This window comes from Peromyscus maniculatus, chromosome X, assembly GCF_049852395.1.
Source record: "Peromyscus maniculatus bairdii isolate BWxNUB_F1_BW_parent chromosome X, HU_Pman_BW_mat_3.1, whole genome shotgun sequence".
Taxonomy (NCBI): domain Eukaryota; kingdom Metazoa; phylum Chordata; class Mammalia; order Rodentia; family Cricetidae; genus Peromyscus; species Peromyscus maniculatus.
The window spans coordinates 42,600,938-42,628,642 of NC_134875.1; the positions used below are offsets into that span (position 1 = coordinate 42,600,938).

Below are 27,705 nucleotides of genomic sequence, written 5' to 3' on the forward strand. Positions count from 1 at the left end.
GTGTATAGGAGGGCTACTGATTTTTTTTGAGTTGATCTTGTATCCTGCAACTTTACTGAAGGAGTTTCTCAGCTGTAGGAGTTGCCTGGTAGAGTTTTTCGGGTCACTTATGTATACTATCATATCATCTGCAAATAGTGAAAGTTTGACTTCTTCCTTGTCAATTTGTATCCCTTTGATCTCCTTTTGTTGTCTTATTGCTCTAGCTAGAACTTCTAGTACTACATTGAATAAATATGGGGAGAGTGGACAGCCTTGTCTTGTTCCTGAATTTAGTGGTATCGCTTTGAGTTTCTCTCCATTTAATTTGATGTTTGCTGCTGGCTTGCTATAAATTGCCTTTATTATATTTAGGAATGTTCCTTGTATTCCTGATCTTTCCAAGACCTTTATCATGAAGGGGTGTTGGATTTTGTCAAAGGCTTTTTCAGCATCTAATGAGATGATCATGTGGTTTTTTTCTTTCAGTTTGTTCATATGATGTATTACATTGACACATTTTCATATGATGAACCATCCTTGCATCCCTGAGATGAATCCTACTTGGAAGTGATGGATAATTGTTTTGATGTATTCTTGGATTCGGTTTGTCAATATTTTGTTGAGTATTTTTCCATCAATGTTCATGAGGGAGATTGGTCTGTAGTTCTCATTCTTTGTTGCATCTTTGTGTGGTTTGGGTATCAGGGTAATTGTAGCCTCATAAAAAGAGTTTGGTAGTGTTCCTTCTGTTTCTATTGTGTGGAACACTTTGAAGAGTATTGGTATTAGTTCTTCTTTGAGTGTCTGGTAGAATTCTGCACTGAAACCATCAGGTCGTGGGCTATTTTTTTGCTTGGGAGACTTTTGATGACTGTTTCTATTTCTTTAGTGGTTATTGGTCTATTTAAATGGTTTATCTGGTCTTGATTTAATTTTGGTATGTGGTATTTATCCAGAAAATTGTCCATTTCTCCCTGGTTTTCCATTTTTGTGGAGTACAGGTTTTTGAAGTATGATCTGATGATTCTCTGGACTTCCTCCTTGTCTGTTGTTATGTCTCCTTTTTCATTTCTGATTTTGTTAATTTGGGTGCTCTCTCTTTGCCTTTTGGTTAATTTGGCTAGGGATTTGTCTATCTTGTTGATTTTTTCAAGAACCAACTCTTGTTTCATTGATTTTTTGTATTGTTCTCTTGTTTTCTATTTCATTGATTTCAGCCCTGAATTTGATTGTTTCCTGGTGTCTATTTCTCCCAGGTGAGTTTGTTTCTTTTTGTTCTAGAGCTTTCAGTTGTGCTGTTAATTCATTGGTATGGGATTGCTCCATCTTCTTTAGGTGTTCATTTAGAGCTATGAATTTTCCTCTTAGCACTACTTTCATAGTGTCTCATAAGTTTGGGTATGTTGTACTTTCATTTTCATTAAATTCTAGGGAATCTTTAATTTCTTTCTTTATTTCTTCCTTGACCCATTGATGTTTCATGTGGGCATTATTCAGTTTTCATGAGTTTGTGGGTTTTCTATAATTTTTGTTGTTGTTGAGGTCTACCTTTAAGGCCTGGTGGTCTGATAAGATACAGGAGATTATTCCAATTTTTTTGTGTCTTTTGAGATTTGTTTTGTGGCCAAGCATGTGGTCAATTTTTGAGAAGGTTCCATGGGGTGCTGAGAAGAAGGTATATTCTCTTGTGTTAGGATGGAATGTTCTGTAGATACCTATTAAGTCCATTTGAGTCATAACATGCGTTGGGTCCTTTATTTCTTTGTTAAGTTTCAGTCTGGTAGATCTGTCTTTTGGTGAGAGTGGTGTGTTAAAATCTCCCACTACTAATGTGTGGGGTTTGATGTGCATTTTAAACTGTAGTAGTGTTTCTTTTATGAATGTGTGTGCTTTTGTATTTGGAGCATAACTGTTTGGAATCGAGACTTCATCTTGGTGGATTTTTTCTGTGATCAATATGTAATGTCCATCCTGATCTCTTTTGATTGATTTTAGTTTGAAATCTATTTTATTAGATATTAGGATAGCTACACCAGCTTGTTTCTTAGGTCCATTTGCTTGGAAAGCTTTTCCCGAGCCCTTTACTTGGAGGTAGTGTCTGTCTTTGAAGTTAAAGTGTGTTTCTTGTATGCAGCAGATGGATGGGTCCTGTATTCTTATCCATTCTGTTAGCCTGTGTCTTTTTATAGGTGAGGTGAGACCATGGATATTGATGGATATTAATGACCAGTGATTGTTAATTCCTGTTATTTTTTTGTGGTTGTTTTGTGTTGTCCTTCTTTGGTGTATGTTGGTGTGGGATTATCTATTGCTTGGTTTTTCATGGAGGTGTTTAGCTTCTTTGGGTTGGATTTTTCCCATCTACTGCTTTCTGTAGGGCTGGGTTTCTGAACAGGTATTGATTAAATCTGGTTTTATCCTGGAATATTTTGTTTACTCCGCCTATGGTGATTGAGAGTTTTGCTGGGTATAATAGTCTGGGTTGGCATCTCTGGTCTCTTAGTGTCTGCATAAGATTTGTCCATGACCTTCTAGCTTTCATAGTCTCTATTGAGAAGTCTGGTGTTATTTTGATGGGTTTGCCTTTATATGTTACTTGGTCTTTTTCCTTTGTGGCTCTTAATATTTTTTCTTTGTTCTGTGTGTGTTTAGTGTTTTGATCATTATGTGGCGAGGGGACTTTTTCTTTGGATCCAGTCTATTTGGTGTTCTGTAAGCTTCTTCTATCTTCATAGGTATTTCTTTCTTTAGGTTACGAAAGTTTTCTTCTATGATTTTGTTGAATATATTTTCTGGGCCTTTGACTTGGTATTCTTCTCCTTCTTCTATCCCTATTATTCTTAGTTTTGGTCTATTCACAGTGTCCTAAATTTCTTGGACGTTTTGTGTTACGACTTTTTTGTCTTTAGTGTTTTCTTTGCCTATGAATCTATTTTCTCTATTGTGTCTTCAGGGTCAGAGATTCTCTGTTCCATCTCTTGCAATCGGTTGGTTATGCTTATCTCTGTAGTTCCTGTTTGTATATTCAGGATGTCTATTTCCAGCATTCCCTCAGCATGTGTTTTCTTTATTGTCTCAAATTCATTTTTCAGATCTTGGAATGTTTCTTTCATTGGTTTAATTGCTTTTCCTTGGCTTTCTTTATTTCTTCTCATTTTTTGTTCGTTTTTTCTTCCATGTCTTTAAGGGAGTTTTTTTATTTCTTCTTTAATGGAGTTTTTCATTTCCTCTTTAAGGGAAGTTTTTATTTCCTCTTTAATGGAGTTTATTTCCTCTTTAAGAGAAATTTTTATTTCCCCTTTAAGGGAATTTTTTTATTTCTTCTTTAAGGGCCTCTATCATCTTCTTAAAGTCATTTTTAAGATTGAATTCTTCTGTTTCTTCTGTCTTGGTATGTTCAGGTCTTGCAGGTATAGAATGACTAGGTTCTGATGTTGCCATATAGGTCTTTATGTTGTTGCCTGTATTTTTGCACTGGCGTCTACTCATCTCTTCCTCTGCTCTGTGCAGGTGGTGTCTGTGTCTGAGAGTGCCTCTCTTGTTCTAATTTTTAGTCTTGGTTCACTAGGAGTTCTTGGTTAAATTGGTGCTATTGGGCTGTTTCTTCAAGAGCAGCTGATCTCAGTCAGTGAAGTATATACTTATGATTCTGGTGATCTGGTTTGGTTGCTGGGCAGCACCTTCTTCTTTGTTCCCAGGTCACATTTTGTTCATTCTTCAACTCCTCAGTTGATCTTGTTTCTTCAGACTTCAAACTGTAGGGATCGGAATCCTCTCCCGGATGGAGTTCAGCTGAGCAGAGTAGTCTCACCAACATCTCCAAGTTGTTGGGTTTTGCAGGATCAGCAGCTGGGCCCTGAGTTGGCCTCAGAAGGAACGTTCAGAATCATTCTGGTTCTGTCCCTCTGAGATAGCTTCTTCCCAGGGTGTTGGGATTAAAGGCACCCCTGTTCCAAGCTCTTGATTAAGAGCTTGTTTTCACCAGCTCTTCAGTGGGTAATAGCTCAGTATCTGGTCTTTATTGCATCTGTGTTTCAGCTGCCGTCTTCTGGGCCTGCCTGATTGCATTGAATACATAGATTACTTTTAGTAGGATAGACATTTTCACCCTATTAATCTTACTAGACTATGAGCATGAGAGGTCTTTCCAGATTTTGGTTTTGTCTTTCATTTCTTTCTTCAGTGTGTAAAGTTTTCATTGTACAAGTCTTTATCTTCCTTGATTAGATTTATTCCAAGTTATTTTTGATCCTATTGTGAATGGATTGTTTTTATGGTTTCTTGGTATGATTTTCATCTATATACAGGAAAACTAGAGATGTTGTTTTTTTTAAATTTTGTATCCTAAAACATTGCTGGATATATTTTTCAGCTCTATTTTTCCTGTGGAGTCTTTGGGATCTTTTATGTGTAGAATCATATCTTCAAATAGGTGTATTAGATTCTATCTTTCCTATATGTATCCCTTGTATAGTCTTGTTTCATTGCTACACCAAGGACTTCAAGAATTTATTGAAAAAGAGTAGAAAGAGTGGCCATTCTTGTCTTGTTTTTGATTTTAGCAGAAATGATTTCAGTTTTTCTCCATTTATCATGATGTTTCTTGTGGGCTTATAGTGTGTGTGTGTGTGTGTGTGTGTGTGTGTGTGTGTGTGTGTGTGTGTTTGTGCGTGTGTCTGTGTGTGTGTGTGTGTGTTGGTGGGTGTGGGTGTATGCTGCATATGTGAGTGTATTCTTACAAAGTATATTAACAAATAATTTTCCCTTAACCCAGTTGCAACATCTGTAGGATTACCACCCTGCCTATAATGCCAGTGTAATTCTGTAGCTATCAAAGAGGAAAGGCAGTAGTCTTGTACAAAAACCATGACTTTACAAATATAAACTTACCATTCACATAATCTTTGTTTTAATTACAATTGTGACCTCAGACCAGTTGACAGGAGACTTATATATTGCCATTATTAGGTTGAAATATTAACCCTCTATCCCTAGATTCTCGAGGACTTCTGTCATGAAGAGATGTTGGATTTTCTTAAAGGCATTTTCAGCATCTAATGAGCTGCTCGTGAGGCTTCTCTTCTTGAGTCTCTGTGGTGCATTAAATCTACTGGTTTACATGTATCAAACCATCCCTGCTTCTCTGGGATGAAATCAAATTATCTTTTGGATGTGGTCTTGAATTTGGCTTGCAAATATTTTAATGGAAATTTTTTTGTTTATGTTCATCAGAGAGATTGGCCTATATACTTCTCTTTTTTGTTGGGTTTTGACTGGTTTTGGTATCAGGGAAATGCTGGCTTAGTCAAACAAATTTGGAAGTGTTACTACTTTTTCTATTTTATAGAACAACTTGAGGAGTATTAGTGTTAATTCTCCTTTGAAAGTCTGGCAGAATTCTGTGTTGAATCTCCCTGGCCTGGGTGTTTTTAGTTGGGAGAGTCTTCCTAATTTTGTTTTTTACTTTTTATGATATGATGTTGTAGAAATTCTTTTAAAAATCTTTAAGTACCATGTGAGATCACAGCAGAAAACGACAGTATGACATGATTACTGACCCTAAGACATTCTATTGCCACTGCTTGTTATTTGCCTGGAGTTTCCCAGCAGAGGGAATTTTCTGCTGAGGTCCTGGCACACAGAACATGTTTTTTGAGCTCTTTTATTCTTTCTTTAATTTTTTCATTCATTTTTATTTTCTTTCAGATTTAATTTTTAATGTTAATATTTCCTGATTTTTATTAATTCTTTGGAAATTGCATGCAATGATTTCTAAGTTTTAATTTTTTTAATTTAAAGATTTTTTTCCATTTTCCATACCAACCACCGTTCCTCCTCCCTCCCCTCCTCTCTTTCACCCCCCCAACTTCCCCCCACTCCATCCCTTATCCATTCCTCAGAGAGGGTAAGGCTTCCCATGGGGAGTTAACAAAGTAAGGCATGTTGAGTTGAGGCAGGACTAATCCCGCTCCCCCTGTATCAATGTATCCTAAGGCATAGGGAATGGACTCCAAAAAGCCAGTTCATGCACCATGGATAAATCCTTGTTCTACTGCCAGTAGTCCCACAAACTGACCAAGCCACACATCTGTAACCCAAATTAAGAGGGCCTAGTTCAGCAACCCCAGAGAAACTAGGTAATAAGGAGGACCCTAATAGCGACGTGCATAGATCATTGTTGGAAGGGGGCATAGATAAGATCTCCTGTGTAAATAGCGAGCATGGGGAGAGGTAAGGGAAGGTGGCAAGAGAACATCAGGGAACTAGGTAGTTGAGCTGGGGGTGGGGGAAAAGAGAGGGTGAGCAAGGAAAGAGATACCTTTTTCTATTTATTTAAAATTTTAATAATTTTACCTAGAACCACAGATGTCCCTTTCGTTACTGTTCCTGCTCCCCTCAGCATCTCTCCCCCTACTTCCCATCTCCTCCTCCAAAATTGTAAGGCCTCCCATGAGGAGTCAGTCAGCAAAGCCTGGTACATTCAGTAGAGGCAGATTTCAGCCCCTCGCCCTTGCATCAAGAGTAAGCAAGACAGATGATGGGTCAAGAAAGCCAGCTCATGCACCAGGGATAGATCCTGATGCCACTGCCAGGGGCCCCCCAAACAGACCAAACTACACAATTGCCCCCCTATGCAGAGGGCCTAGTCCAGTCCCATGCAGGTTCCACAGCTGTTGGTCCATAGTTTGTGACTTCCTACTATCTTGTTTCAGTTGTTTCTGTAGATTTTTCCCATCATGATCTTGACCCCCCTTGCTCATATAATCCCTCTTCCTTCTCTTCATCTGGACTCCCAGAGCTCGACCTGGTGCTTGGTTGTGGATCTCTGCATCTGCTTCCATCAGTTACTGGATGAAGGATCTATGATGACAATTAGGGTCTTCACCAATCTGATTACCAGGGTAGGCCAATTCAGGCACCCTCTCCACTATCATTAGTAGTCTAAGCTGGGGTCGTCCTTGTGGATTCCTGGGAATTTCCCTAGCACCAGGTTTCTCCCTGACCCCATAATGGCTCCCTCTATCAAGATGAACCCAGCTAAGACTCTAAAAGTCCAGTCAAAGACAGGGAGGAGGGACTATATGAGCAAAGGGGTCACCATCATGGTGGGAAAACCTGCAGAGACAGCTGACCCAAGCTAGTTGGAGCTCACTGACTCTAGATTGACAGCTGGGGAACCTGCATGGGACCGAACTAGGCAATACTGTTTTAATATCTCTTTCCAATTCTCATTATATTGGTTAGGAGATTTCAGTTATTTTGATTAGTTTAGCTTATCATTTGTCTGTTTATCTTTTCAAGGAACCAACTCTTCATTTCATTGATTCTTTGCATATTTTGTTTCTAGTTCATTGATTTCAGCCCTGATTGATAGAGACCTTTAAAGAGGAAATGAAATTTTCCCTAACTAACTAATTAACTAACTGTTAATATTTGTTCTGACCACCGTGTATACTGTGCCTCATGCACTGCACATACACACTTTGTATACACACACATACACAGTCATACACACACATAAATTTAAAAGACAAAGTAAACTTCAAAAATAATTCTGCCGTGCTGAATGTGTTACAAGAGTCCTCTTATCTTATCATTGGGTGATGATAGCAGGAGGATGTCGTGGACAAGACAGTTTGAAAAATAATAGAGGAAGAGATCCTAAATCTATTCCGGTATCAAATCACCTTGGAGTATACACAAACTTGAGAAAGAGTGATGGCTACGTACAGGAAGTTCCTAGTTCCATGCCTGGTTCACCGAATAAACCTTGATAAACCTTGTAGGGATGCAGAAACTCAATGGAGCGGTAACTTCTTTTGTATTATTTTGTGTGTTATGTCATTCATTATCATTCTAGACGATAGAGGAGGAAGCGTAAGTATACCTACATTTGAGTAAAAACACAGCAAAGAAAAAAATACCTATGGCTATATGTGAACATAATATTCATCGTGGTAAATAAGTAGGAACTATGATATCAATCTCTTCAGAAACTTTAAGTTTTAAATAATGCTGCATTGGAGGCTTGTGCTTCAGTATGAGTAAAAACAAATACAAGGATACAGAGGAACACCCACAAATACAGACAATGCTCTCATTTGTAAATAATCTCCTAAAGGAGATTTATCAAATGTTTCACTCTTATATTTCTATGTCTTTAGAAATTGTGCTGTATTTAGAAAGTCCTTGTCAAACTTTCAAATAGAACGTATAACTAAGTTTCTTTTTTTATCTTTTTTGAGACAGGGTCTCTGTGTATAACCCTGGCTGTCTTGGAACTCCTCTGTAGACTAGGCATGCTTCAAATACACAGAGATCCATGTTCCTCTACCTTCTGATTACTGGGTGTAATGTAAGGCATGGATCACCGGTGCCAACCCCTTTCTTCTTCCTTCCTTCCTTCCTTCCTTCCGTCCTTCCTTCCTTCCTTCCTTCCTTCCTTCCTTCCTTCCTTCCTTCCTTTCTTTCTTCCTTTCTGACATGGTTTCCCCAAGCTGCTGAGGCTGTCTTAGAATTGACCATGCTTCTGCCTCAGCCTCCCAAGTGTTGTAACAACAGGTGTATGTCATCATGTTTATCCAAACTATTTTGTAATGTTGTCATGGAACTAGATTCTAAAAGGACTGGACTTCATGTTATTAATCACGCAAAACCTTAAAAGGGCATCCTAACCCTGTGCTTGTCAGCTGAGGTTCATTTTTTATCCCAGGGGACAATAGGCCATGATTGAGATATTTTTGGTGGACACAACCAGGAGCTTGGTTGTGTAGACAGAGGTTACATGATGCTTCTATACTCCCTGCAGTGCTCAATTCCCATAACCTACCTAGAGGCTCACAACACCATTCTTTAACTCCAGTTCCAGAAGATCTGATACCTCTTCTGATCTCCGTGGGCATGACATGCATGTAGTGTGAACACACATGCAGGCAAACACATACCTTATGAGCAAGCCATACAGTTCTTTGGCATGTTTCCACAGTTCTTGACATCCTACTCCAGACATTTGTTTAGTCTTGTTCATTGCCACTCTGTTCACATAGACTAGGAAAAGGAAATAACCTAAGTAGTTTTCAACTAATGAATGAGTAGTGAGAATGCAGTACATATACATTGTGGAATAATATTCATCAGTAAAGAAAATGAAACCTAGAGCCAAAGGGATGGAGCTAGAAAATATATTAAGTGAATTAATCCAGGCACAGAAAGTCAAATGGCACATTTGTTCTCATTCTTCTGTGATTCCTACCTCCAAAACTTCAGATGTGAATATGAAACCTGGTTGTGGTGGTACATTCCCATAGGATTTGCTAACTGAGGCAGAGGCAGGAGGATCTGGAGTTTGAGGCCGGCCTAGGAGGCTTGCTAAGGAGAATCTTTGGCCGGGGCCCATCACAAACAGTGGCAGTGGGACCATGGAGGCAGTATCTGCTGCTCTGAGTTGCTGGCTGCTTCTCATCGAGTTGGTGACTGCAGTGATGGCTGCTACCTGGGATGAAAGGTTTACTGCTGCTTGTTCAGAGAAGAATTGCCAGGACCATTGTGTTACAAGAAAGCATCAGCAAAGGTCAGTTTGGAAAAATTTGGCAAGTCAAATGGTGGGGAGAAATGGCTGTGAAGATATTGTCTTCTAGGGTAGAACATTCATGGTTCCGAGAGACAGACATTTATCAGACTGTGATTACTCCAAACCACAGAGACGGCACACAGACACACACAAATTCTGCAGAGAACCATGATCATACCTAAAAGCAACTTTGAAATCTTCAAAACAATGATGGCACCCCACAACAATGATTCCATATGGACTATGGTAAAGCCATTAAGCTGAATAATACCACAGAAAGATCGACTTTGGACTACAAACTGCTCAGGACAATTTTGAGATGGCTAGCTGAGATGATCCAGTCTGACAGACTACTTGAACAAGGACTTGAAACAAGCCCTGCACTTTCTCATTATGCAGTAACTGGACAAATGATACAGGACTTGACAATTAACCACAAAATTTCTTTTCAGGATTCCCTAAAGAAGTCTTCACCCCCCAGAAAGCAGGAACTAATTTTAAGAAAATGATGCCCACATTCCCAAGAGTTGGGATGGGAGGTTTTTAGTTGTTTAATGAGTTATGGATATTGTCATTGCTTATGATGGTTGGTTACAAGTTGTTAATTGTTAATGGTCAGGAAAAAAGCTGAACAAGGAGAATAGAGTCAGATTTTTTGTTTAAAAATAAGAAAAAAAAGAGAATATAGATATGCGGTAGATCATTTAATCTACTCTGAAGAAAAAAATAAATAATAGGATAAATGGGTACATCATTGAATCTACTCTAAAAAGAAAAAGAGAAGATATAAAAATGACAAATGTAGATTATTGAATCTATTATGAAAAGAAAAAAGATAGAATATGGAGATGATAACATATAAAGTTCAGTTACTGAATCTACTTTTAAAAAGGAACTACTTGTTTTAAATAGGGTAAGTAATGAATTTTTTTGTCTGAATTGGTCAAATGTTAATGGACTGGACATTGTTATATATTAATGGAGTTTTTCATTTGAATCTGTCAAATGTTAATGGACTAGACATCGTTAATGTAATTCTTGACTGTATATATTGTATATATTTATTGGATATAGTTTTTCTTGTATTAGTTATAAGCTTTTTTAATTTTATACAAAAAAGGGGGAAATGTGGTGGTATTGTGTTCCCTAAAATATTGTGTACCCTAATAAACTTATCTGGAGTCAGAAAGCAGAAAAGCCACTAGATATAGAGGCCAGAAAACAATGGCACACACGCCTTTAATCCTAGAATTCCAGAGGTAGAAATCCATCTGGATCTCTGTGAGTTCAAGGCCACACTGGAAACAGCCAGGCATGGTGACTCACACCTTAATCCCAGGAAGTAATGGCAGAAAACAGCTAAGTATATAAGGCATAAAAACCAGGAACAAGAGCTGGTTAAGGTTTTAGGATTTTGAGCTGTGCAGATCAGCTGAGATCCATTCGGATGAAGACTCAGCAACTTCCAGTTTGAGGAAACAGGATCAGCTGAGAATTGGCAAGCTGAGGTGACTGTGGCTTCTGTTTCTCTGATCTTTCAGCATTCACCTTAATACCTAGTCCCGGGTTTGTTTTTATTAATAAGAACTTTTAAGATTCCTGCTACAATATGGGATATGGACATTGCCCTTGGCTGTGTCACAGAAGTTGGACATAAGTCTCTCTTGCTGAAAATACCATGTACTTCAGACACAGGACTGAACGGATCCAAGCTGGATCTGATCTGAATGTCTGCACACCGAGGACTAGTTTTCATAGTCCTGGGTGCTGTGCAAGCAGCCAAGGGAAGGAAACAACAATTACACCTACCCAGCTGTGACATCAAAGTACCCCAATGAAGAGCTTAGCAAAATACTTAGCAAAATACTTAGCTAAGCATGTATTGTGGAATAATTATTTTGTACACTGTAAAGATGTGTCTTTGCCAAGGCACCTTCTGATTGCTTTAATAAAGATCCAAATGGCCAATAGCTAGGCAGAAAGAGGTTAGACAGGACTTCCAGGAAGAAAGAGAGCAAGAGAGATGAATCTAGGCGTGTGACAGACACCAGGGGACGTGGAGAGGAAACAGGAGGTGCAAGATGGAAGAGAGGTAAAAAGCCATGAGGCACAACATTGATTGATATAAATGGGTTAATTTAAGGTATAAGAGCTAGTGGGACAAGCATAAGCGATAGGCTGAGCCTATAATTAATAATATGTCTCCATGTCATTTTTTAATTGTAAGCTGGAGGACCAAAGGAAAAAGTGATGCAACAGCAGCACTTACATCTTGGCTATAACCAACAGAATACTGAAGATGCTGGCACATATTTTTAATCTCAGAATAAAGGAAGCAGAGGCAGGGGGATCTCTGTGAGTTTGAGGCCAGACTACACATGGTTTTCAGTCTAGCTAAGTCTAGATGGTAAAACCCTGACTCAAAAAAGAAGATAATGAAATTGGGCAGTAATTAAAACCGTGATTTTTAATGTACCTATTGCTACAAATTTTGAATTGTGGCTCAGTGCTATGCTGGGAAGGATCAAGAAGTGAGTGTGATATCCTAATTGTCTCTTCACTTGTTCACTGACTCACTTACAAGGTGAGGGGAGCTTAGCTGGCCTTGCTGTCTTCTGCCACGTTTCTTTTATTATTTAAATTTTTATTTATGTTTTTTTCATTTTACATACCAATCACTGTTCTCCCTCCCTCCCCTTCTCCTGCTTCCCCCCAAGCTCCCCTCATCCTCTCCCTTGGCAATGGGAACAGAACTTATGCCATGTACATGAACTGGCTTTATTTTTTAATTTTTTAATTCATTTTACATACCAACCACAGATCACCCTCAAATCCCTCCTCCATCTCCTCGCTCCTTCCTCCCAAGACTCCCCCCATCCCCTCCTCCAAAAGGGTTAGTACTTCCATTGGGGAACAGCAAACCCTCCCCCCATCCTCTCCTCCAAAAGGGTTAGTACTTCCATTCAGTTGAGGCAGGACCAAGCTTCACCCCATGCATCAAGGGTGAGCAAACAATCCAAAGGTAAGAAATCTAGAAGCTTTTACACAATTTTTGAACCGAGCCCTAATTCTTCTAAAAAGGGTCTCCAAAATCTGGAATAGAATTATCATACTCCATAATGAAATGCTTGAGTTCTTCAACATGTTGCTCACCTATTTCATGCAAACTCTGCTTCATTGCAAACTGTATAGATTTTTCTAACGAACGATCCTTTTCAACCAGCCTTTCCACAACCATCCCGAAAGTTTCACAGACTTGTCGGTAAACCTTCTCAATCTCAGTGATTTTTGATGCAATCGCTTTACAGCGAATGCTAAGCTGGCTGTCTTTACACAATTCTGGGCCAGCTGTTGTGTTTGACTTGGGTTCTTCTGTCTGGTTGATACGTAATGGTGCCTTGGATGCCATCTCAAACTCGGAAATTTCAGCCAAGTTATTTTCTTCTGACTGCTTGGGATTTTCATTAGCCCTCTTGCTTGCAGCATCAGCCTGTTCCTTCTCAGTCAGCCGGCTGGGGCTTTTTAACACCTTGGATGAAGAACTTGAGGGCACAGTATCTCTTGATGTTTTCAAAAACTGGATGGCTCTCTCTTTACATCTATGTCGAGACTGATGGAAGGAGCGCATCCTGCTTCTACTGCTGAGACTGGATCCAAATCTGCTGTGTAGGGAGTCCTTCCCGCCCACACGTGATTCTCTCAAAAAAGGAGTGCCCCGTTTATGGGGAGAGCTTTGTCTTGAATAATTGGAAGAATAGAAACGTTTTCTTCTAAAGCCATTTCTCATGGCCCTGTATTGAGGCTGTTGGCTTGTGGAATACTCATCTCTTGACCATCGGTAGCCATAATGGCCTCTTTTGTAGGGTGGGGCTCTTCTTGGATCCGGAGTAAAACAGCGGCCCTTGTCCCATTTTTGGTAATCAACATGACAGTAGTATCTACTGTAGCCTGCTTCGTTGGGTCTGGATAGCAGAGATGATCTCTTGTCTCCCAGAGGCGGTCTCTTTGGCACAACATTGATTAATCTTTGGTTGCCATCACTGGGATGGTTCCAAGGAGGCGCTTGTTTTCCTGGAAGTCGCTTGTAGTGATACCATCCCTGTGCTTGTTTTCCTGGAAGTCGCTGGTAGTCACACCATCCCTCAGACCACATTTCATCTGTTTTGGAAGCCACTGGACTTCTGCGAACAGAAATGCCTACTTCCCTTCTTGTTCCCTTTCAATTTCCAACCACACTCATGGCTCAGCTCAAGAATCTCTTATTGTCTAAAAATTCGTCATCAGAACTCTCCAACGCGTATGTTCCACCGATGCTGCTGAAACCGCACCAACAGTTCTCTAATTAGACTTAGGCCTACTCAACAGCACGGAAATCATGCCCGGTCCTTGAAAGCTAGGAAATTAGCTGGGGCTAGTGAGGGCATGTGTCATACAGGAGAATGCAGTACCACCACTTGACTAAATCGGTACAATTCCTAAGTGAATTCCACTTACTACAAAAAAGTGTAGCTCTCACCCCTCACCAAAAAAAGCTTCTCTTTGCAACAGAGAGAGACCATTGCAGAAAATCACAACCACTCAAAATCAGAGAACAAGTGATTGTGGGGTGTCTAGCCCCAGTATACACACACACACACACACACACACACACACACACACACACACAGACACACACACGCACAACTCCTGTGCCTATGGCTCAGGGAGCATCATTAAGAGGAGGAGGAACGATTATAGGAACCAGAAATGAAAGGGAAGCTTCACCCATGATATTTCAACAATATGACTGCCTAAACAAGACCTGAATAAGGACAATACCAATCAATATGCTAACTCGAAAGGGGGAAATCTCATAGGGTTCCACCTCTAAACAAAGAACTACAGACTGCTAAAGAATTAGTCTTCCCCAGGGATCACCCTTTTAACAGGTTACCAGTATCAAGTGGTCAGCTCTGAAATCATATACATATACATGCAACATGAAATAGACTGGGCACATTGTATTTATATATTTGTGTGTGTGTGTGTGTGTGTGTGTGTGTAATGATTAAGGAAAAGAGATCACAAATTTGAGAGGCATCCAGGAGAGTATATGGAAGGGAAGGAAACGGAAAAGGAAAGGATATGATTGCATTTTCATTTCTAAAAATTTAAAATTAAATAAGATATAAATAAATATTTAAAACATATAATGCAAAGAATACAAGCTAAGAATACAAGCTTATAAAATATTTAACATAATTAACCAATGTAAAATGAATTTTTAAAATTAATTTATATAATAGCAAAAATCATAATCTAATAAATTTCACTAGTGAAAAAATTAAAGTACCCTAAAATAAAATTAATAATGTGGGACAGCATTTTTATAGGCCATTATAAAGTTTTATGGAAAGATAATCAACAAGATACGCATGAATGGAGACAAATATCTATGGAGAGAATTCTTGTATCAATTTATCAACTCTAACAAATCTCATATTCAGATTTAATGATTCTAATAAAAATCCCAACAGAGACTTTTAAAAAATTTGACAAGTTGAATCTGAACTTCACAGGTTACAGTGAAGATTCAAAAATAGGTAAGAAATGCCTGAAGAATGAGAAAGAGGAAAAGGGAAACAGGGCAGGGAAAAGATAAATATGAAAACTTGCTCTTTCAGATCTTAGGACTGAAAAATGCATAGACATGGAAGCTGTGTGGCTTTCCTATAAAACAAAAACAATGATCAATGGAACAGAATTGAGGTACCCGTCATGTATTCATATACTTCAGAGTACAGATACCAGATATGACCCGAAATATCATTACATTATGGCCTTTTATTTTCATTGACCCCATTGTTGAAGATACCCATACTTGAGTCATAGAACATGGCAGAATCAAGTAGGTAATGACCTAAATATTTCATCCCTGCTGGCTACTTTTCATGTGCTGGAAGATGCTATGCAGTCTACCAAAGGAGAACAGTAATCATCAGTCATAATAATCTATGAAACCTTTGAACTACAACAATGATCAGCATAAAACATGGCCATTGGTGTATTAGCAGCTCAAATAGTATTGGTGTAACCAACAAATTTTTGATTGGATTTGAGTTCCTCTCCACAAGAGGAAACCCATACTAGCACCATTATCAGACCAAGAACATACAGCTAGCAGTCATAGGCCCTAGGGGAGAACTTACTACTGTCATGTTATACTGTAAATCAATATAGTATTAAACTGACTTATCATTACAGCCGTAGATCACTGTATCTCTTATTCCTCATCTAAGGAGCTTTGAAATGGAGTAAACGGTGGTTAACATAGTGGCCCACAACTGGCCAAGGTGCAGAGAATAAGAGACAGAAGAATGCTCAGCCTTAAAGGGAACCTAGGTACCTCATCCTCCCCTCACAGGGTTCAGAGATCATTGAGGAAGAGGACAAAGAAAGAGTATAATAATCTGAGGTGGTGGAGGAATACAAGGAACTTCTGGACACAGTAGGGCAGCTGCACATATGAACTCACTCAAAATGCAACACCATGAAAAAGAAAACAAACCTGTGCAAGCCCAAGGCAGACCAAATCCCAGCATGGAAGTGGGAGCTGGGCACAGAATCCCGGTCTATGCCTAGGAGCTATTGACAAGTGTTATCTGCTGGGAAAGGAAGGGCAATTTCCTTTTAAGAGTGTAGGTCTGGGAAGTTGACATTGCTCCAGCTGAACAACACACACCCAAGGATATCTGGCACTACACTTTGGTCTTAAAGAAAAGTTTTGTTGTTGTTGTTGTTTTAAGAAGACACAAAATTAAGTGGGTAGGAAGGTGGGAGAATGAGTTGAGAAATAGTTGACAGGGATAAATATGAAGAAACACATAGAAAGAATCTCTCAAAAAACAACTAATGAAAAACAAAGAAAAGTCAATAAGACACTTTCTCCAGTGTGGTTAGATTATTTGTTTCAACGAGACCTGAGGTAATTACAGTTCAGAATGAATGGACTGCATCACTACAGGCTTTTCTTAGACCTCCAGTGCCCCCAACCCCAACAAGATGAGTGAAAGAAGCCTATGCAATACTACTTGAGCTAAGGCATCCCAAGTACATCAAGCCATGATCCATACTCTTGTAGTAACATGTGGCCAATATTAATGTACGTCAAACATACTTCAAGAAACATGAAACTGGTTGAATATTTGCATGTATCAATTAGTAGGAAAGAGTAATGATCATGGGTGAAAGGCTCCATAGTAGCAGAGTAGGACTTTGGCAGTTCAAATACCACAGCAGTTTGTGAAGTGTGGAGCCTTCTCTTCTGCACTTGGTTTCTCTGAATCCCTGGGGAGAAATGCCATTACAAACATAACCACAAAACTGTTTCCTAGCATTCTTCTTCACTCCTCCTATAAAGAAAATTTACCTTCCTAGAGCAGAGATTGCAAACAGACAAGGGTGATGGTAAGGAACATCTTTGGGAAGGGATGCTGATGGGAGTTCAAGGGTGAGCAGGCGATGTTGTGGAAACACATTATATGTTACAGTACAATTGGATAGGCAAAGGTTTTAAATTGCCAAGAGAAAATGACACTGCTCACCTAAAGGGCATATTGACTTCAAAAGTTTGGACACACCACTAACGATAAAAACATGCACAAAGGGAAAATAACTTAGCCTTACATAAGGCTTTCTGGAGGAAATTACATTTTATTCTACAAAGAACATATGATAGCCAGCCAAGGCAAAGCAAGAATAGTTGAAAGATGTTCCAGGAAATGGTAGTAGTGAAATTTAAGGACTGTAGCATGAGAGGCCATATCATGACTAACGAACTACAGCTTGTTCTGTGTGATACAAAGATGGGGGGGATAAAGACAGATAGGAGGGGAGAAAGTGAGATTGAACAGACATGAAGAGACTGAGAAAAGGGAGAGGCGTAGAAGCATATGCAAACAACACAGTGAAACCCTACAGAGGGGTCACATCAATTTTAGTCTATACAACACAATTGGACATTTCTGTAACAGCAATAATAACACACTAAAAGATTTAAACCAGGAATTTACAGAATAAGATCTCATTGTAGAAAACATACTCAGTGGGGGAAATCCACACTTCATTGCAGGCAGAAGTTATTATGCTTAAAGTTTTCTATTAATATCTGCTATCTTAACCACTGTGATCTATTCTGATTGCTGACTGATTAATCTGCAGTGTCTAAAGAGAGCTGCTGACAATCTAAATCACTTAGGAATTAAGACACAAGAGTCAGTTCCCCCAAATGGAACAGTGATTCACGAGAGTCACATAAACTCCTGATGTCAGTTGAGTGCATAACAGGTCACAAAGAATCTTCAACTTGTTATTTCTGTAAGAAAATCACGTCCTTGTTGATACTTTATTTTTAAAACATCTTGAAGTTTGTAGTTCTCCAATTAGAGTGGGTGTTACTTTATTCAACTTTATTCAATTTGTTGTAATTCATCGCTATCCTGGAATTAGTTATTTACCAAGAAATCGAAGCATTTCTCCTCTTACTGTAAGGCACATGTGAAAAAAAAACTCATCATTACAACTTTTTAGAAGATCTGCACACAACCACAGTGTAACAACTCTAGTGACTCTCATGGGAAATCCACCAGGATATTATTTACTACATAAGGAATTACGTCAGTGAAGGCACTCTATAATATTAGAGCCCCGTTCCAGGTAATTTCTCTGGGACCTACATTCATTCAATGCCCTAGAGTGATTTTTTTTTTTTGGTGCCACAAATTATCACACATTCTGTATAGAAATATAACTAGTAATTATAATGGGGAAAATGCAAATAGTTCCATATCCTCTATGTGGTAGACACAGTATGCATTATCTCACAAGTTTACAAAATTCTTTGCAATATTCTATTAGCAGACTGGAAATTTCCTCCAGGCTATCTAGCTTCCATAGTTTTGGAAGGTGTCATGCAGGCTGCTGGAGGAGAAAAGGCATTATGAACTACAATACCAAAATGCTAGACAAAATGTGCCCACTTGTACTACAGTAACATCAAAGTCATGGGGGCAAACAACTATTCTCTGACAGAGTTTCAGGTCTGCTTTACAAGAGGGAATTCACACATAGTACTGTAAAACCAGGCAAAAATACATTTGAAGAAGTCTTATGCCAAAATAGGAACTTACAACTATTTCTGTAGCTAAATTGACATGGCACTAACCTGCTTTCTAAATACCTATGTTCATATTCATACATTAACGCTGGCCCCAGCCTTCGTCAAGGAGCATCTGTTTGCATTGGAAACAGTTAAGACATAGACTCAAAGCTCATCATTGAATTCTTAGCTCTAAACAGAACATTCATATCACTCCTCTAAGACTCAGGAAACACCTAAAATGAGAGGATGGAAACAATGTGAGAGATGTAAAATGGGGAGAAAAGCTGAAATACAGTTTTCTGGGCATGATATAGGCATTGCAATCATGAACTCATAGCAGTTAAGACTGTTTGTACTAGTTGTATACCAGACTAGAGCTGCCAGTAGTAAATCATGGATATGGAAGGAGCTCACACCACACTAACATGTCCTACTCACCTTTGGGCTACTGATAGGTTCTGAGGTAGGGGTAAACATTATCTTCAGTTGTACACCTACTGGTGAGGTCACTGAGCTCCAAGGGGTAGCACCAAATCCATGGTCACACAGACAGGCTGGTGAAACTCAGTGGATCATGAAAAAAAAGATGTGAATGTGGAAAAGTGACTTCAGGTGAGGGTTAAGTGGGAAGAATGGGGCAGGAGTGCTCAAAGAAGTCAAGGCCTGAGAGTAATCAGAACACATTATCTCCAAATACAAAATTGTCAAATATAAGTTTAATATGTTATTTTAAATGGGAGGGAAAGGGGAGAGTACAATGAGAGAGGGAATACGGGAAGGTACAGCTAAAATTAAGGGGCTATTTGAAGGTAGTATGGAACTCTGATACAGTAGAGACTTCTACAGATAGACAGAGCTCTACGTTGATGTCATAGCGATGGGAAATTATCACTAACCTGGAGAGAATTAGTGAAATTATACAAGAGGAGGATAAATGGAAGGGAGGGGAGGAGAAGAAGAGGAGGATAAGTTCAGAACACAGCACTGGGATTCATCTATGTGCTAACAGCTGAGGCCAGGGGGAAAGGACTTGTTAGGGAAATGAGCAGAGGACAAATCATCTATTTGTTTACCCACAACACTCTAAATAGTTGGCAGGGTAGTCCTGGAGGAAGCAGGAAGCTCAATTCCACTACAAATGTGGAATTTTGTGCTGGCTCTGCTGTTGATGGAAGCTAGGTTCTTGTACATATTAGGCAAGTGCTCTATCACTGGGGTTCTCATATACTGGCTGTCATCTTCTTTCTCAGTGTTTTTTTTTTTTTTTTTTTTTTTGTCCTTGAGGACACTGAACAGATAACGTATTCTTCACTGAGAATCAGTTGGTATTACAGATTTTTGGTTAAGCTGATAGTAAGCAAAGCTAAGCTCCCATGTACCAAAGACATGTTGACGTTGTTTCAGCATTAGTGTTAATTTGTTTTTTAGGTGAAAGCCCTTTGATGTCTCTAAAATATTGTATTGTGAGATAAATATAACTATGGTCTAAAAAACTGGTTCTTAAGTCAATTAAAACTGAAAAATCCTGGATGCTATATGAGAGTCAAAACAGTATGACAAAGGCTGTGCTAAATTCTCTCTCAAAAAATTAAAGATTTGAATTCATTGAACATAGAATTATTGAATTTTTACATTTTAAGTTAAATTATTTGATATCAGATTTCTCTTCCCTGGAACAGTACCATCTGGAGGAACAGAGTTGCACAAAACCCATGTATCTCTATTAATCCAGACTCTTTCCTAATATGGTCAGCAAAATCCCGTGTGATTTAGAATCACTTGAGAGATTGGAGAAACACACCTCTCAGTATATCTGTGAAGGCACTTGCATATAGGACTGTCTAAGGTGGGGAGGAGCCTTAGAGAAAATATTTAGAAACACTGTAACTGAAAAAAAGTCATCCTGAGTAGAATTATAAGCAGTAACACCCAACAGTAAGAAAACCATCTCCCAACTAGCTGGATGGTAGTGGTCCACGCCTTGACTCCCAGCTCTTGGGAGACAGAGGCAGGAGGATCTCTGTGAGTTTGACACCAGCCTAGTCTATAGAGTGATTTCCAGGACAGGGTCCAAAGCTACACAGAGAAACCCTGTCTCAAAAAACAATAACACGGAAAAAATATAAATATAAAAAAAATAAAGGAAAGAAAAGAAAACCAACAAATTGAGAAAGACATCGAACATACATCTCTGGCCTCCATACACACATACAAGCACACACTCACCACTCTGGCACACACATATATATGAATACACACACACACACACACACACACACACACACACACACACAAATAAATGTGCATATGACATACTGACAACTGCAATGAGGTAATGGTATCATCCATCCTGTGTCAGGAGATGCAAAAAGGCAGCTCTCCTTTGCATAAAACATTGCCACTAGTCACTTATGGAGCTGCCACAGTGTTGTGTGAAGCTAATAGTTGGAGACAAAGGATCCTGGCCATAGCCTTACTGTTTTGATGACTTCGTGATTGACATGAGTAATCTTATACATTTTCTAGGTGTGTTGTGAGAAACAATTATAGATATATTTATACACATTCTGCAAAGAGCACAGAACAACACATCAACAGCATCATCACTGTTACACCTTGGCCCTGGTAGTGATGTGCATTCAGGTGAATGCTGCCCCACATCATCTGCAGCAGGGGCTACTAAGTGACATGGACAGCCCCAACATTGCCACAATAGGCAGGCCGTTCAGGGTCCTGAGGTGGGGACAAGAACACATCAAAAGAAGAAATATTGCACCCTCCTGCCCGCTTGCATACCAAACCTTGGGGGCTGGTCCCCACCTTAACCATCTCCTAAACATCACCAGGCAACCATTCTGACCTACCTCCAGCTCTGTCACAATCCCTCTCCTCTGCAAAGGCCTCCATCTCCCACCCCTCATCTCCTTCCTCCCCACGATACCCTATACCAACAACCAGACACCATCAGGAAAGATCTCTTTCCATTATCTAACATCCCCAAGACCCTGTAAGGCATGGAACTCTCTGTATCCTCTGTGGACACCCACCTACCTGTGGCAGGGCCTAGGCACACACAGGACTCACTCAGCTCTTCAAGAGATTCAAGTGGATCTAGGACAGGCAACATAGAAGCTGAGGGACTCTTAACACAAACACCAGGATTCCTGCAGGACACAACCAACCCTATTCCAGGCATCCTCACACAAAATTCCCTCCAGGGGCCCAGATCCATGGAAGAGAAACAAGTGTCCACAGACAGAATGGGTCTGCCCACCAGCCTGGATAGAAAAACACTAACAAACACGAAAACACCCAACATCCCACATGCAGATTCTCAATTTCTCAGCTACCCTCTGGCTCCCTGTCCCCCCAACAATCTTTCTATCCTCCTCTACCTCCAATTCCACCTCTATCTCTTTCTTTCTCTAAACCTCCTTCCTATGTACACTTTAATCCTGGTATCCAGGTTAGCTAGGCCATGTTCAGTCGGGAAATGCTTTGCACTCCCCAACAGGAAGCCTTGCTTCAATGAGCACTGAAAGCCTACAAAGGCCCACCTCCACACTGCTGACGTCTTCCATGATGGAGCCTAGAAGAAAATCACTCTCCCTGCCACCTGGAGACAAGCCTGTCTATGCTCTTCCAAATCGTCCTCTACAAAGCTTCCTGGAGACATCTGCTGAGGCTAAAAAGGGAACTTCCTGGTGCTTGGGTTGGGGGTGGAGGCCCTGACCTCCTAGACCTGCCTGGCAGGCCACTTCAAAGGACGGTCCTGCCACCTTCCAGATGGTTCCTACACAATGCTCTCATCCTCCATGCACCGGCTTGGCCCTGGGCCCCAAAACACAGGCAGGATGCAACACTCCAAACCCTGTGCTCGCCTGAGCAGGAGCGGAAGGATGGAGCCCTAAAAGGTTTCCCCTACATGCCAACCTGTACTTCCCTTTCAACCTAGACAGATGACCATAAACCCTTATATACTCTGCCTCTTAGGCACTGCTTATGGGGCCTCACAGGACTAGGACACAATAAACCCAGACACACACAAACACCAAACACACACAACCAACACACACACACACACACACACACACACACACACACACACACACACCGCAGCTTTCAGAGATCCAGCAGCTGTCTACAAGACTCCACCCAACTCAGTGGGACCCTAGGCCCAGCACGGACTTCCCACCTGGCAGAAGGCCACTCTGGGATGGACACAAGGGAAAAGGGCAGGCAGCTGTGTGCACTGGTCAGGACTCCAGGGTCAGGGCCTGAGTCCCATGTTCCATGGTCCCATGGTCTGATATTGAGATGGGAGAGGAGAAGGGCTTCCTTCCAAAACCTTGGCCTCCTTGGTGAAGTGTTGCTGGAGAGCTTCTCTCCAGGTTTCCCAAGCCCCGCAGTCCCACAATCCACATATAAAATAATCACTCATCGCTTATATCACTTATAAACTGTATGGCCGTGGTAGGCTTCTTGCTAACTGTTCTTTTATCTTAAATTAACCCATTTCTATAAATCTATACCTTGCCACGTGGCTGGTGGCTTACCAGCGTCTTCACATGCTGCTTGTCCTGGCGGTGGCTGTAGTGTCTCTCCTCCTTCTTCCTGTTTCCCCAATTCTCCTCTCTCTTTGTCCCGCCTATACTTCCTGCCTGGTCACTGGCCATCAGTGGGTTATTTATAAAGAGTGGTATCCACAGCCCTTCCCCTTTTCTTTTTTTTTTTAAAGGAAGTTTTTAACTTTAACATGGTAATATTACATATAATAAAACAATAATTGAGCAAGTATTACAGTTACAATATTAAAGAAGATGTCCTATCTATCTTATATTTGTGAGTTTAAAGTTTTATATCTAACTTATCTTTTATCATAACTGAGGAAATTACAACTATCTAGTCTTTAACCACATCAAAGACCTGAGAAGGAACATAATGGTACCTAAGAAATGGTAGATGGATTCCAGCAACTTTTGGCAATCTTGTAAGAGTAGACCAAGACAGCTGGCAGCCTGGACATTCACCTAATGTTTCTCAGCATTGTTGGTGCATTTAAATTGGCTATAGGCCTAGAGTATCTGACAGACCACTTTCAGAAGCAGGATTTCTGAAAGACCATCTTACCCTGTCTTGACAGAGCACAGTGGTCGCTTTCCTTGTGTCCTGCTTGTCCAGAAAGGACAGCATTGCATGTACTGTCAGCCTTCAAGGCAAGGGCAGTTCTTTGCCCAGTAGGCCATTTTGTGCCAAAAAGACAAACTTCCAAATGGAAATGTCTTAGAAGCCCAACATTCTCTCGGGATCAATTGGTGTAGCCAGGAGCAATTGTGTCTCACATCAACAGAATTTTAAGTTATTTAAATGCCATATTCTCTAGGTCTATGAAGTGTTTGGAGATTACCTATCTATCTGAAATATATCTATGTATACCTAAAAGACTTAACTAACATGGCTACAAATATGATTATCATAGATGACTAATTATTAATCTATTTTTAATTATCCATTACAATTTTAAATGAGTTACATAAATATAATACCTCAAACAAGAATAGAAATAGAAATATATATATATATATATATATATATATATATACAGTATAACAAAATTAACTTCAAGTTTGTATCAATAAACTAAAATTTATACCAATGTAAAACATTTTAAACATAAACTAAAATCTATACCAATGTAAAACATTTTAAACAAGTTGTTCTTTAAAAGTAGGTTCATTAATCTACCCTTTTATCTCATCATCTCCATATCCTCCTGTATATCTATATCATATCCCCTTTTCTTTTTTAGAAAGAGATCACATTTATAATCAACCTGTTTTAAATAAAAATATTGGTTGTTCTCTGTCCCACACCAGAGGGCTCTTCTGATTTGGGACACAAGAATCTCTTAACCATTTTTTTTAAAGCAATATGTCTGGGTTTAGAGGGGGAGTGAGCCAATTCCACCTCTAAAGCCAGCTTGGTATATTTGGGAATTTGGGCGTAGTATCTCTTACTACTTCCTGCTGGAGGGGGGCGCTGTATCTTATGGGGACGCAAAGAAAATTTTAGGCCTATGGGGTAGTCCGTGAGGCTGTATTGTGGGAGCCAGTTGCCTTGAAACCGTTCTGGATGTTGGATCATCTGGGCCATGGTGTCACTGGAGACCTTTCAGGGGGTCTTGGCTGGTGAAACCTGATGTATCTTAATGTGGAACAAATCCACAGCCTCTGGCTTTCTGGGGAAACAAAAGCAAAACCTCTTTTCCAAAGTAACATATCCTTATATCAAAATTTTGAAGTCAAGGTACCTTTATAATATACATTTTGGCATAACTCAACAGCTTTTGTAATCAAATGTTTTTCTTCAGTTACGAATATCAAAGAGATCATAATCCAGATTCTCTGTGTGGTAGCCATCTTTACGTGGCTTATATTACCTTGAGCCTATTGCTTTAAACTGCACCAATCTAAGACTGAAATGGTGCTGTGGCTGCTGGCTCCGCCCACTTCAGCTTCGCAACATGGCGGTGGAATGTTTTACGCCAGCTCTGGGAGTCATCAAGTCTCAGAAATAGTGGGTGTAAGCTTTTATCAAAGCAGCGTGTAGTCCAGAAACCTCTTTTTTTTTTTAAATACTAGTAAAGACTAAATCTACCACACAGCTTAATGTACCAATGGCAGATGCCTCATTTCCGCCATACCGCTGGTCAAACGCACAAGCCAGGAACCCCACAGTGTTCAAACCTGCGTTTTGCGGCGTCTAGCTGCCCATATGAGACAAGAAGCAGGAACCTGGTTTTGGCTCTGTTTAGAATTGGTTATTAAATATTCTCAGGTTTAAGGTGGAAACTCGAGCCATTGGGCATCATTTGTTGCTGGAGAGCTTCTCTCCAGATTCCCCAAGCCCAGCAGTCCCACAATCCACATATAAAATAATCACTCAGACGCTTATATCACTTATAAACTGTATGGCCGTGGTAGGCTTCTTGCTAACTGTTCTTTTATCTTAAATTAACCCATTTCTATAAATCTATACCTTGCCATGTGGCTGGTGGCTTACCAGCATCTTCACACGCTGCTTGTCCTGGCGGTGGCTGTAGTGTCTCTCCGCCTTCTTCCTGTTTCCCCAATTCTCCTCTCTTTGTCCCGCCTATACTTCCTGCCTGGTCACTGGCCATCAGTGTGTTATTTATATAGAGTGGTATCCACAGCAGTGAAGTGCAGTCAGGTGGATCCTGACCTCCTAGACCTGCCTGGCAGGCCACTTCAAAGGACAGTCCTGCCACCTTCCCGATGGTTCCTACACAATGCTCTCATCCACCATGGCCCGGCTCGGCCCTGAGCCCCAAAACACACACAGATTGCAACACTCCAAAACTTGTGCTCACCTGAGCGGGAGCTGAACGATGGAGCCCTGTAAGGCTTCCCCTACATGCCAACCCGTGCTTCCCCTACATCCCAGAGCTGACCACCATAACTCTTACATACTGTGCCTCTGAGTCACTGTTTATCTCATCTCACCTCACAGTACTGGGGCACAGTAATTCCCGGTGTACACAAATACCCCCACACAGACCACACACAGACACACACACACACACACACACACACACACACACACACACACACACACACACACAAGCACATCTGCACACTCAGCAGTTCTAGAACTCTAGATAGAGGCCTCTGTTAATTTCAGAGCTTTCTCTAAGTATTCTTCCATCTGAGATGATGCCTGGACAGGGGAGTGCAGGACAAGGGACTATTGGACCTTTGATCCTGGGGGCTCTACCCTGCTTTAAGGCAAGGTGAGCTAGGCAGGTAAGACAGGAGTATGCAGCCTGCAGGTGTGTCATGCATCCCAGAGGGGAGGCTTGTCACGGGGGGCAGGGGCCATAAAATCTGGCCTCCATGGTACCTAAGTCCTGCCTGGCCTGTTTGTGAGCACCCCTGAGTCCAAACCATTCTCGACCTGCTTCTACTTGGATTCACTTTGAGCCAACACACTGCCTTACTGGGTACACACAACCAGCTTGCAGAGGATGATGATGGGTGGGGGCTTTCAGACCCCTTGTAGGGATGTGGGGATGTGTTTCTGGAGCAGGAACCTTTTCTGACAGGTCCCAGGCCCTGAATTCCACTTGAAGCACAGATCCAGGGAAAACCCGGTAAAAGGAACAACAGGCAAGCCAGTGAGAAGACCTGGCAGCCAGAGAAGAGAGGGGATGGCAGGAGGAGTTAAATGGATGACAGACATTTGGCCACAGTGGCTAGCCACCAGGCCTGAGACCCTGAGAACCTCCCAGAGATTCAGGGCAGAGTTTGTGTGGTCTCCGGAGGTGAGCTGTGGGTACTGCTGGGGATGCTCAGACAAAAGCTAGGGGGTGGCAGGGTGGCCTTGTGCACCATGGTATGGGCAGGCAGGCTGGCGCCCTGGCAGGAAAAGTTCCCCATACCGACCATGATGCAGCCCAGGCTGCACAATCCTCTGCTGAGAAGTCCTCTGCTCCTGCCAGGCATGGCGCCCTGCGGACCCGGGAGGCTGTGCTTCCGTGACCCGCAAGCCAAGCCTCGTGGCGCCTGCCCAGAACTGGTCACCTGGACCCTGCTTCCACCTCCAGCTCCCCTGGGTCATGAAGCTGGCAATAGAACCGCTTTGGTCCTGGGAGACCCATGAGGAAGCCCTTTCCTAGCAGGCCCGCCTCCATTTCGGGTGAAGCACAGGAACTTGCTGGCAGAATCCGCAAACTGCATCCTCGTGATTGCAGCAGGGCATCGCGAAAGTCAGCCATCCAGGGCGAAGGGTGCTCTGCCTCCGCCCTTCGCAAAGCAAAAAAATTTCGAAAAAAGGCCAAAATTCTCCTGTCTAGCTCCAAGATGGAGGCCAACCATGTAGGCCTGGACTGTACAGACCTGAGGCTCTAGGGCCGCTACTAGGGATCCCAGGGTGTGCATCGGCTGGGGGTGCAGTGGACAGATGTTGGTTAGCGACCTTAACAGGTTCCTCCATG

The 27,705-nt window shown here is 41.0% G+C and overlaps 1 protein-coding gene and 1 long non-coding RNA gene across 3 annotated transcripts in view; one reads left to right on the forward strand and one right to left on the reverse strand.

Annotated features, from left to right (window-relative positions):
- The window catches only part of LOC143270892 (uncharacterized), a 71,839-nt gene that overhangs the window by 1,440 nt on the left and 42,694 nt on the right, over positions 1-27,705 (forward strand). The window lies entirely within an intron of this gene.
- Positions 12,627-13,864, reverse strand: LOC143270964 (periphilin-1-like). Of its 2 annotated transcripts, XM_076562456.1 has the most exons (2): positions 13,589-13,864; positions 12,627-13,405 (listed from the first exon to the last, which is right to left on the reverse strand). In XM_076562456.1, exons 1-2 carry the CDS (start codon positions 13,704-13,706, stop codon positions 12,627-12,629), a joined length of 897 nt encoding a protein of 298 aa, XP_076418571.1. In that variant the 5' UTR covers positions 13,707-13,864. The 2 variants fall into 2 exon arrangements, with proteins under 2 accessions (XP_076418571.1, XP_076418570.1); XM_076562455.1 differs by having other exon boundaries at positions 12,627-13,864.

Excerpts from the sequence above, each read along its gene's own strand:
- LOC143270964 (XM_076562455.1), bottom strand. The coding sequence starts at position 13,706 with ATGTGGTCTGAGGGATGGTGTGACTACCAGCGACTTCCAGGAAAACAA.